Below are 12079 nucleotides of genomic sequence, written 5' to 3' on the forward strand. Positions count from 1 at the left end.
AGCTCCAACTTTGCTAACTCCTAAAGAGTCTTCACTTCTTCAGAGAGGTCTTCCGGAACTGCTTGCTCAGGTCAGCACCCCACGTTTCCCTGTTTGTAACACTCCACACGCCTCACATTACCTGCTTAATGTCTGTTCTCACAAATGTTTAGCTCCCTGGGGGGCAGGGACTGTGACCATGCTCTTCCCTGGGATGGTATCTGTTGCTCATGCCTTGCACAGTGCCTGGCCCATATGAGTTGGTCAGTTACGTTGTGTGAAAGAACAAAAGGATGAATGTGAAAGGCAGGTAAGTGAGTAGTGGGGAAAAAAGGACATAGAAGTTAGGCTAGAGTGTCCACGTCAGGGCTTAGTGTGTAACCATGGGAAATTACCTAATATCTCTGAACTTGTTTACATATTCTTACAGAGCTCTTCAGTGGGTTCAGCAAGATCTGTTTATGCACCTGGAATAGTGATTTGCACGTGGTGTTTGTTGGGGTGCATTAGTTCACCCAGCCTATTGGAGTCGATATATGTTTGTCTCTGAGTAGCCTGTAAATTCCTGTGATGGACAGAGAGCACAGTGCCTGATACATACAAGTGCATCAGAAAACATACATTGAATTATGTCTTCAGCAGCAGTGACCTAAGCTAGCTGGATTTTAAATCTCAACCGCAGCCCTCCAGGAACATCTCAACAAGCTGGGCCAGCTTCTCGGCTATCCTCTGGTCTCTTGTCTTTGTGTAAGCATTTTAAACTAATTTACTGTTAATTCATTGCTCACTTCCGCAAGTGTCCATTATTATATAACTCGGAATGACATTTTACTTGTTTTCCTTACCACGTTTCTTTGGAATTAGTGCCTTTCATGTTTTTCTCCTATTACCTCTTTCTATCCATTTTTCTACCTTCCATCTGCTACAGGCTGAATGTGTTCCCCTAAAAGTCATGTTGAAGCCCTAATGCTCCATGTGATGGTATTTGGAGGTGGGGCCTTTGACAGATACTGGGTTAGCCAAAAGGTTCGTTTGCTTTTTTCCATAAGATGGCTCTAGTAGCGCTCAGTTGTCTTTTTTTTTTTTTTTTTTTTGCAACACGCGGGCCTCTCACTGTTGTGGCCTCTCCCGCTGCAGAGCACAGGCTCTGGACGCACAGGTTCAGCGGCCATGGCTCACAGGCCCAGCTGCTTCGCGGCATGTGGGATCCTCCTGGACCGGGGCACAAACCCATGTCCCCTGCTTCGGCAGGCGGACTCTCAACCACTGCGCCACCAGGGAAACCCCCGCTTAGTTGTCTTTAAATTCTTTCGAAACAATTTTGTTAGATTGTATTGTGACAGCTGTCATATCAGTGTGCGTTGAAGAAAAGCTTATGAAAATCGGTGAATTTTTGTGTAGCCATTTTAATATTGAAGATGGAAGAAAAACAACATTTTCGGAATATTATGCTTTATTATTTCAAGAAAGGTAAAAACGCAACTGAAACTCAAAAGAAGATTTGTGCAGTGTATGGAGAAGGTGCTGTGACTGATTGAACGTGTCAAAAGTGGTTTGCAAAGTTTTGTGTTGGAGATATCTTGCTGGACGATGCTCCACGGTCAGGCAGACCAGTTGAAGTTGATAGCGATCAAATCCAGACACTAATTGAGAACAAACAACATTATACCACGTGTTGAAAATCATTTGCACCAGCTTGGTTATGTTAATCGCTTTGATGTTTGGGTTCCACATAGGTTAGGCGAAAAAAGCCTTCTTGACCGTATTTCCACATGCCATGCTCTACTGAAACATAATGAAAACGCTCCGTTTTTTTTTTTGTTTGTTTTTTTGACTGCGTTGGGTCTTCGTTGCTGTGTGCGGGCTTTTTCTCTAGTTGTGGTGAGCGGGGGCTACTCTTCATTGCAGTGGCTTCTCTTGTGGAGCACGGGCTCTAAGTTCAGGGCTTCAGTAGTTGTGGCTCGCGGGCTCTAGAGCACAGGCTCAGTAGTTGTGGTGCACCGAAAACGTTCCATTTTTAAAACAAATTGTGATGGGTGATGAAAAGTGGATACTGTACAATAATGTGGAAAGGAAGAAATCGTGGGGCAAACGAAATGAACCACCACCAAGCACCCCAAAGGCTGGTCTTCATCCAAAGAAGGTGATGTTGTGTATATGGTGGGGTTGGAAGGGAGTCCTCTACTATGAGCTCCTTCTGGAAAATCAAACAATTAATTCCAACAAGTACTGCTCCCAATTAGACCAACTGAAAGCAGCACTCCATGAAAAGCGTCTGGAGTTAGTCAACAGAAAACACATAATCTTCCATAAGGATAACACAAAACTGCATGTTTCTTTGATGACCAGGCAAAAACTGTTTCAGCTTGGCTGGGAAGTTCTGATTCATCCGCTGTGTTCACTAGACATTGCACCTTCAGAATGCCATTTATTTCGGTCTTTACAAAATTCTCTTAATGGAAAAAATTTCAATTCCCTGGAAGAATGTAAAAGGCATCTGGAATAGTTCTTTGCTCAAAAAGATAAAAAATTTTGGGAAGATGGAATTGTGAAGTTGCCTGAAAAATGGCAGAAGGTAGTGGAACAAAATGGTGAATACGTTGTTCAATAAAGTTCTTGGTGAAAATGAAAAATGTGTCTTTTATTTTTACTTTAAAACAGAAGGAACTTTTTGGCCAACCCAATAATTAGGTTGTTAAGGTGGAGCCTTCATAAATAGAAGTAGATGAGATGTCTACTTATAAGAAGAGATGTCTTATAAGAAGAGATGTCTCGCTGGGCCACATGAGGACACAACAAGAAGAAGGCCATCTGCAAACCAGGAGGAGAGCTCTCACCAGACACCAAATCTGCTACCACTTTGGTCTTGGACTTCCCAGTATCCAAAACTGAGAAATGAATGTTTAAGCCACCCAGTTTATGGTATTTTGTTATAGCGGCCTGAGCAGACTAAGACGCCAGCTATTTCAATTTTTTATCTTGAAGTATTTTTAAATCTTTCCTTTTCTTTCTGTAAATATTTACTGGATATCTAGTATGTGCTAGTTGCTGAGGCAACAAAAAAGACTTTTAGCCTTGTGGTGGAGGGGGGTGCGGTTTGGATGGTACAGCAAATAAATAGGCAAGTATGATAGTGTGGTAAGTACCACAGCAGGCAGAACACTGGAGGCAAGGAGTACAGGTGGGGGTCAACACAGCCTGGTGGTTTCTAGGAGGCAGTGTCAGATCTGAGCTACATTTTTAAGGATATACAGGAGGCAGCCAGGCAACTGAAGAGAATGATGGTAATGGTGGAATGTGTTCCAGGCAATGGGAACACCAGATGCTATTGTATTTTAAAATGCAATTCACTGGGTCCCCATGCCTCAACAGTGCCATGCAGGCAATTAACATGTTGTTTTTCACTGCAGGGTTCCTCCCATACTATGGAAGCTGCAGTCATTCTGCAGATGTATTCAACTCAGATATGCACAAGAATTAATATCCCGAGGGACAACCCTCAACCAATGGAAGAGAGGAGCACAAATGGTCAGAGAGGAGGTGACCCCTAAAACCTCAGTGGAGACAGCAGCCCTCCTGACACAACAGGAGAAACAATGTGAGCATCAAATTGAATACAATTCAAGTGTTCAAGTGCCTGGTATGTGCCAGGAAACCTAAAATGTGTTAAGTGTTGGACCAACAATGAACAAAACAATAGTGAATAAGACATAGTCTTTGTTCTCTTAGAATCAACAGTCTCATGGGAAGGTAGACCTTAATCAAAGAATTCCAACTATGATGAGGCTATACAAATGGGAAGAATGTACTACTGGTAGTGTAAAAAAAGAGAAGGGGGAGATAAAGAACAAGAAGGTATGCTAGCCAGTTAAAGATCAGGGAATAACAAAAATTCTACAAAATTTTTTTTTAATGAGCAAAGGATCTCAATAGACATTTCTTCAGAGAAGATATATAAATGGCCAATAAGAACATGAAAGATGTTTAACATCATTAGTCATTAGGGAAATGCCAATCAAAACCACGATGAGATAGGACTTTATACCCACTGGAATGGCAGTAACAAAAAAGACAGACAATAACAATTGTTTGCAAGGATGGGGAGAAATGGGAATCCTCATACACTGCTAGTAGGAATGTAAAATGGTACAGCTACTTTGGAATATGTTTTGACAGTTCCTCAAAATGTTAAGCAAAGAGTTACCGTAAGACCCAGCAATTCTGCTTCTAGGTATCTACCCAGAAGAATTAAAACATGTCCACACAAAGTGAACTGTATACTTTAAAAGGGTGAATTGTATGTGAATTATATCTCAATAAAGCTGTTACTTTAAAAAATGAAAGCTCACATGTGAAGCCTTATAACGTGAAGACCTCAGTTCAAGAACCTTCCAGGAATGGACCAAAGTTTAGTACAGGTATAACATTATCAGTGAGAATAGGAGCACCAAAAAATGAGACTGGTGAGGTAGGTGTCAAGAGGGGAGAGGATCATGGTGGGCCTTCTGAGTCTTGTTACATACCAGGGATTTTTCCAAAGGTTAGAAATCTTTCAAGCAAAACATTTCAGAATTAAAAATTTAAAGCACAATACCATTTATATTAGCACCCCAAACTATGAAATAGGTATAAATCTAACAAAATATGTATCTACAGGATATATATGAGGAAAACTATAAAACTTTGATGAAAGAGATCAATGAAGAACTAAATAGATGGAGAGATAGTCCACGTTCATGTATAGGAACACTCAGTATTGTCGGTGTTACTTCTTCCTAACTTGATCTATAGATTCAATGCAATCCCAAATCAAATCCCAACAAGTTATTTTATGAATACTGACATACTGATTCTAAAGTATATATGGAGAGGTAAAACACTCAGAATAGCTAGTGTAATAGTGAAGAATGAAGTTGAGGCCATGACCTAACTTCAAGACTTACTATAAATCTACAGTGATCAAGACAGTGTGGTATTGGCAAAAGAAGAGACAAGTAGATCAGTGGGACAGAAAAGAGTCTAGAAATAGACCCACATAAATATAGTCAACCGATCTTTGACAAAGGAACAAAGGCAGTATGGAGAAAAGATAGTCTTTTCAACAAATGGTGCTGGAACAACTGGACGTACACATGCAAATATACCACTCTGGTTCAGGACTTTCATGGTGAGAGGCAGGGAGTATATGGGAGCTCTGTATCTTCTGCTCAATTTTGCTGTGAACCGGAAACTGCTCTAGAAATATAAAGCCTTAGTAATAAAAGGAAAAGTCCATTAAAAAACAAAAATTAAAAAAAAAACAAACGCTTTCAAGATTTTTAAGCAGGGAAATTGATTAGGTAATTTTAAAACTTCCCTTTTCCAACATGTTTACCAGTCCACTCTGTTTATTCACTTGCTTTCACTGTCCAGAACATTAAAGTTCTAACTTTTCAAACATTTCAAAGTCAATAATTTACCTCATTGTGGAATGTCTGCAAACAAATGCTTGCAAACAACTGAGCGTAAGCATCAGTGGACACTGGTTTCACAGAAAGTGCCGGAAGGAATACAGCAATGTATTAATATATGAAGTCCCTAAGCTACCTATGCCTGGGTTCTTCATGCACAAACCCATCATCGGCTATGGCTGCATCCCAGCCTAGTGGCCCCACAGCTAAAGGATATATGAATGCAGGCCAGTAAGGTTGGTTAATGGAAGCAAATAGTCTGCTGTGGGAAAATACAGAGAAATAGATGGCTCTGAAATTAGTGAAAAATAGTAAAGTTGAAACAAGAATTTTAGTGCTAAATAGATTTTTTTAATGTTTTCTGTAATTAGTAGGAAACAACAGTAGACTTTTTTAGATTTTGAAAAATATTTATTTTAACAAATTCCCCATAAGATAATGTCTAGATTCTGAGACATTACTATTAATAGTAAGATTTATCTCAAAGAATAAATAAAAGCATTAATTACCTTAAATGCAAATACAAGTTAGATAACGTTTTCAAATACCAACTAAGTAATCGGGTTTTTTTCTTTATTGTGATAAAATATACATAAAATTTACCATTTTAGCCATTTTTAAATGTACAGGTCAGTAATATTAAGTACGATCACAATTTTGTGCAATCATCACCATTATCTATTTCTAGAACTCTTTTTTTAATTAGATAAATTAATAACAAACTTTCATACAAGGAAGGCATCAGATTGTTTCACTGTGGCATTTTATCAAACTTTTCAGTAAAAATAATACTAATCTTTTAATTAAAAATTTTAAAACTTTTATTAAAAAGAAAAAAAATGGAGCACTTGCCTACTTATTTTATCTGGCTCTCATAAACCTGATATTAAAACCAAACACATTACAGAGAACAAAATTGCAAACCAATATTCCTCATGTACATAGGTACAAAAATCCCTAACAAAGTAATGGCAAATCAAATCCAGCAAAATAGAAAAGTTTTATTACATCATGAGAAAGAAGAGGTGTTCATCCTAGGAATATAAGGTTAGTTTAACACTTAAAAATCAATCATTGTAGATTGCAATTAAAAAAGTTTTTGGTTAGCTTTTTAATTTATTGTTTTGCTGCATTGGTTCTTCATTGCTACACATGGGCTTTCTCTAGCTGTGGTGGGGAGGTGGGGGGCTACTTTTCGTTGCGGTGCGCCGGCTTCTCATTGCGGTGGCTTCTCTTGTTGCGGAGCACAGGCTCTAGGCGCGTGGGCTTCAGTAGTTGTGGCTCACAGGCTCAGTTGCTCCACAGCATGTGGGATCTTCCCAGACCAGAGATTGAACCCGTGCCCACTGCATTGGCAGGTGGATTCTTAATCGCTGAGCCACGAGGGAAGCCCTTTTTGTTAGCTTTAAAAAATTTATTTATTGGGCTTCCCTGGTGGCGCAGTGGTTGAGAGTCCGCCTGCCGATGCAGGCGACACGGGTTCGTGCCCCGGTCCGGGAAGATCCCACGTGCCGTGGAGCGGCTGGGCCCGTGAGCCATGGCCGCTGAGCCTGCGCATCCGGAGCCTGTGCTCCGCAACGGGAGAGGCCACAGCAGTGAGAGGCCCGCGTACCACAAAAAAAAAAAAAAAAAAAATTTATTGAAGTATAGTTGCTGTACAATATTATTTAAGTTACAGGTGTACAATATAGTGATTCACAAATTTTAAAGGTTAGGGACTTCCCTGGTGGTCCAGTGGTTAAGACTTCGCCTTCCACTGCAGGGGGTGTGGGTTTGATCCCTGGTCAGGGAGCTAAGATCCCACATGCCTTGTGGCCAAAAAACCAAAACATAAAACAGAAGCAATACTGTAACAAATTCAATAAAGACTTTAGAACTGGTCCACATCCCAAAAAAAAAATCTTTAGAAAAATTTTTTAAAAGTTATACTCTTTATAGTTATTGTAAAATATTGGCTATATTCCCCATGTTATACAATATATCCTTGTCGTGTATTTTATACCTAATAGTTTGTACCTTTTAATCCCCCAGCTTTATAGTTAATGAATCATTAGTGCTAAAAGGAAATAGTACATGTAATGGAGAGGCTTAAAAAATCAAAAGTTGCAGATTTTGTGAACAAGAGGTAGGAAAGATATGAATCCTCCCTAATCTCAAGCTTCAGGAAGGTAAATACGGCCAAAACCAATTCCAGGTTGTTTTTTTCCAAGTCCAAGAACTCAGACCAGCCTTTGGCTGGCAGGTCATACCCCGGGTGTGTGCAAGACTTTGCTAACAAGCAATCCAGACAGTTACCAACATCGAGTAGCTGAGATGGCACTGCTGGAAATCACTACTCTTGCTCTTGTGATTTGTGTCACTTGCCTGGTTTTGCTTTTTGTGTGGAAGAAAAGTCACAAAGGGGGAAGGCTTCCCCCTGGCCCAACTCCCCTTCCCATCATTGGGAATCTGATGCAACTAAACCTCAAGGATGTCCCTGCATCTCTCTCCAAGGTAAGGGTTTCATTAGAGGCTGGTCATCTCCAGGTAAGGGGGGGGGGGTCATCTTCAGGTTATCTTCATGTCTTCTTCAAGCGTTCTTAGTTTTACTCACCACTAAGACACCTGGGGTGTCTGTTTCTGTATTAGAAGACAGATATCTTTTTTTTTTTTTTCTGGATTGGATCACTTTAGAGCAGGTAGTGAGGTGTGTTAACCTGACCTGAGATATAGATTGAATTCTAGTGAATGGGAAAATTCTGAAGTCAGAACATACTTTGACTGAAAGGCTTCTAGTCCCCTCTGCGTGTAACACTTACCAAAAGGCAAGCCAAGCAAATGTAATAACTGTCCTTTTATATTACTATTACTATTTTATACTAATCTGTGGGATACTTTATGATCCTCCTTCTAAAGAGTGATCCCCACATCTTGCTCTGACACAGCCCAGCTCTGCTACGCTGACTGACGACATTCACTCCTTTGGAAATATTCTTTGGGAAAAAGTATTATCTCAATGAGTTCATTGTGCAAGCATATATTCTCCAGAACAACCCTAATTACTGTCCTCTGATGGATGAATAAAGAAAATATGATGCGCACACACAGAGTATTATTATTTATCCTTAAAAAAGAAGGACATCCTGCCATTTACAACAACATGGTTGAACCTTGAGGATATTATCCTAAGTTATATAAGCCAGACACAGAAGGGCAAATACTATATGCACTCATAATGTGGACTCTAAAAGAGTCAAACTTGTAGGGAGCAGAATGGTGGTTGCCAGGGGCAGGGGAAGGGGGAAAATAGGGTGATGTTGCTCAGTTTTGCTGTAAAGAGGAAAGTCATGTTGCCATAGCTGGAAAGGACTAGAATCCAGTGCACAAGTTGGAGAATTGGGCCTTTTTTAGGAGCATGGAGAGTCATTTATATTAACAGAAAACTATGTACATGGGCACAGATTCAGGTAAACAAGTGGATGCTATGGTAGACGCATATGGACATTCTCTTCTGGTTATTTCTATTATCTCTGTGAAATAGAGAGCAAAGTCATCAGCTGAGGGTGAGGTTGGGAGAGGAGGACCTGGCATTGTGTGCCCCAAAATATAGAGACACAGTCATTCAAAGAGAACAAAGGAAGTAAGTTTCATTTTCCTGGGACAGAGAAAAGAGGTACAAAATGGCAAAATTCTCTACCATTTAAGTTAAAAAAAAAAAGGCAGAAAGAAAAAAATGGTGTCAAGTTTTGCTTCTTAGAAATAATTATCATAAATTAAAAATGGAGGATTATAATATACAAATGGATTTTTTAACAAATGGATTTTTTTTTTAATTTTTGGCTGCTCCACGCAGTTTGCAGGAGGATCTTAGTTCCTCAACCAGCACTCGAACCCGCGTCCTTGACAGTGAAAGCACGTAGTCCTAACCACTGGGCCGCCAGGGAATTCCCTAATGGATTTTTAAACATAATTTTATTTTTCAACAATTTAATTTAGAACTTGAACATGTTTCTGCACCATTGTACATCCTCATATAAGTAATTTCAAATGGCTGCTTTGAATTTAACTGCATGGTTGTAAAATACATTTGAAAACACCCCTAGCTGTCAGATGTTGTAGCACTCTATTTTTCCCCTTGGCACAATGCTATCATAAATATATAGATTTCATCCTTTTTAATACCTGTTTAGTGAGCTCTCCTTCTGGCCCTTATCCTGGCTGCTTCCTTCTCATCTTTAGTTTTACCTTAAGTGTTACCTCCTCATAGATTCCTCATCTATTTTATTGTTTTCCCATTATCATCCAACATAGTACATTCTTTATCGCTTTCATAGAATTATGCTCAGTTTCTATTGCAAATGTAGTTTGTTCGGCTATTTACTGCCTGTTACTTCCACTAGACTCTAAGTTCCATGAGGGTTCCTGGCACAGTGTCTGACACAGTATAGGTGCTTAGTAAATATTTGCTCAATTGTTGCATGTATAGATGAAGGAAAGAATGAATCCATGACTGTACCCCAGGTTAAATTCCTGAAAGGAAATTAATGGAGCAAAGTCTAAGCTACTTGTGAATCATTACTTAATTTCCACTGAAGCCTCCAATGGAGAGATTTCACAATAGCCCTTACAACCATTTGCATCTCTTTCCAGCTGGCCAAAGAGTATGGCCCCGTTTACACTCTGTACCTTGGATCCCAGATCACTGTGGTCTTACATGGATATGAGGCGGTGAAGGAAGCTCTAATTGATCAAGGTGATGAATTCCTTTACAGAGGACATATTCCAATTATTGACGATACCCAGAAAGGATATGGTATGTTTCAAAATAAAAGTTAATTCTCTTTAGCAAAAAAGTTTGATTAACCTAATGAGTGTCTGTTCTGCAACAAGCTACAAACTAGATGCTGCAATACTGCACTGCAATTTTGATACTAACTACCCAGAGTTAGTGCAGACTCCATAGGTTAAGGGTGTCATTCCCAAGAAGACTGCCCTCACTTCTGATGTCAGCCACAAGTTCAGGAGTCTCCAGGTTACCCACACTTCTGACCAACTGGCTAAAAATTCAGGGTTTCCGTGACCACCTCAGGTTCAGTAATTTGCTGGAATGACTCACAGAACTCATAAAGGTGCCATACTTACAATTACAGTTTTATTTATATGAAAGATACAAATGGAGAGACACATAGGGCAAGGTTTGTGAGGGCCCAAATGCAGAGCTGTATTCTCTTCCAAGGAAGCAGAATGCATTACCCATTTGATGCATTGATGTGTTCACCAACCAGAAATCTCACCAGAGCTTGGTGTCCAGATTTTTTAATTGGAACTTCATTACTTGGGCACGATTGATTGACTCATTGGCCACGTGATAGAACTCAGTCTCTAGCTCCTTCTATTCCTTGAAAGTCAGGAGGTCAGGCTGATATCACTTGGCTGAAAGCTCCAATTCTCTAAATACAGAGTTGGTCTTTCTGGCATGGAGCCCCACCTTGAAACTGTCTAGGGATCCACCATGAGTCACCTCATTATCATAAACTCAAGTGTGATCCCAGGGACTCAGCATGAATAACAAAGACACTTCTGAGTTAGAAGTGGGCATATCCAAGCGTTTAGAAACTCTCTCCCAGGAACCAGGGACAAAGACCAGACAAATTCTTTTATTATTCAACAGATGCTCTGATAACTCTATTGAGATAAACATCAAAAACAGACTCCAAGTTCCTTTTAAGGTAAATCTGCAAATATGATTGTGATAAAAATCAATCTGGGAACATTTTGAAAAAAACAGTTGTTACCTAGAGGTCTTAGGGTTTAGGGAGCTGGAGAAGCCACGCTTGGGGTTGCATTTCACAGGATACAAAGGCTGCAGTGGCATAGTGGCAGCAACAATAAACAGATGACTAGGTATAGAAATTACTGTGTTTTCAATGTCAGCCTGGTTTGGGGATGGGGGGGTTGGGGGGCGGTGGTGAGGGAGCTGGGGGGTGGTGGTGAGGGAGCTGGGAGAGGGTGGTAGGATCAGAGCGGTGACACAGGGAGCTACAATGGTCTTAGTCAAGCTCAACTTCTTCAGTGGGACAATAGGATCACAGATAATTATTTTATTATTATGTTTCAAAACTTAGATATATGTTACATATATTCCTTCATATGTATGAAGTATTACACACACAGAAACCTAGGACAACCCGAAAGTCTCCTCCAATCCACTTCAAATTGTAAAATTGCAAGCCCCAAAGAAATAGAAACCTAATTCTTTTCAAAGCATATTTATGAATAATTAATTAAATATTATGCAGTGTACTAAGTGATAAAAGAGAAGCAATTTTTGATCTCTCTTACATAAGATCAGGATGCATTTGCCCACCTAAGAAGCAACAAACCTTCCCTCTACTTCTTCCCTTTTTTCTAAACACGTTGATTACATTGTCTGTGTGTGAGCTTTAAAATCAACCTTTTTTTTTTCTTTTGGCTGCGTTGGGTCTTTGTTGTTGCACGTGGGCTTTCTCTAGTTGTGTTGAGCGGAGGCTACTTTTCGTTGCGGTGTGTGGAGGCTACTCTTCGTTGCACTGCGCGGGCTTCTCATTGTGGTGGCTTCTCTTGTTGGGGAACACGGGCTCTAGACGCGTGGGCTTCAGTAGTTGTGGCACATGGGCTCAGTAGTTGTGGCT

The 12079-nt window shown here is 40.0% G+C and overlaps 2 protein-coding genes across 5 annotated transcripts in view; both read left to right on the forward strand.

Moving 5' to 3' along the window:
* The window catches only part of ERLIN1 (ER lipid raft associated 1), a 41129-nt gene extending 36941 nt beyond the window's left edge, over positions 1 to 4188 (forward strand). Inside the window, exons 13-15 of one of the 4 annotated variants that reach the window (XR_013824385.1) lie at positions 3 to 70; positions 410 to 726; positions 3390 to 3501. Coding sequence is in view for 2 of the 4 variants with exons in the window: in XM_079900911.1 (XP_079757037.1) it covers positions 3390 to 3639 (250 nt within the window). In the remaining 2 variants the exon portion in view is untranslated. Of the gene's footprint in view, positions 1 to 2; positions 2799 to 3389 lie in introns of those variants that run through there. The other 3 variants (XR_013824384.1, XM_079900911.1, XM_079900913.1) reach the window with 3 other exon arrangements.
* Positions 4189 to 6966: 2778 nt separating this feature from the next.
* The window catches only part of LOC307175621 (cytochrome P450 2C23-like), a 32372-nt gene continuing 27259 nt past the window's right edge, over positions 6967 to 12079 (forward strand). The window contains exons 1-2 of the mRNA XM_079900910.1: positions 6967 to 7922; positions 10059 to 10221. Of these exons, the coding sequence (XP_079757036.1) occupies positions 7743 to 7922; positions 10059 to 10221 (343 nt within the window). The 5' untranslated portion in view covers positions 6967 to 7742. The remainder of the gene's footprint in view (positions 7923 to 10058; positions 10222 to 12079) is intronic.

The sequence above is a fragment of the Stenella coeruleoalba genome, assembly GCF_951394435.1.
Source record: "Stenella coeruleoalba genome assembly, chromosome: 16".
Lineage (NCBI taxonomy): Eukaryota > Metazoa > Chordata > Mammalia > Artiodactyla > Delphinidae > Stenella > Stenella coeruleoalba.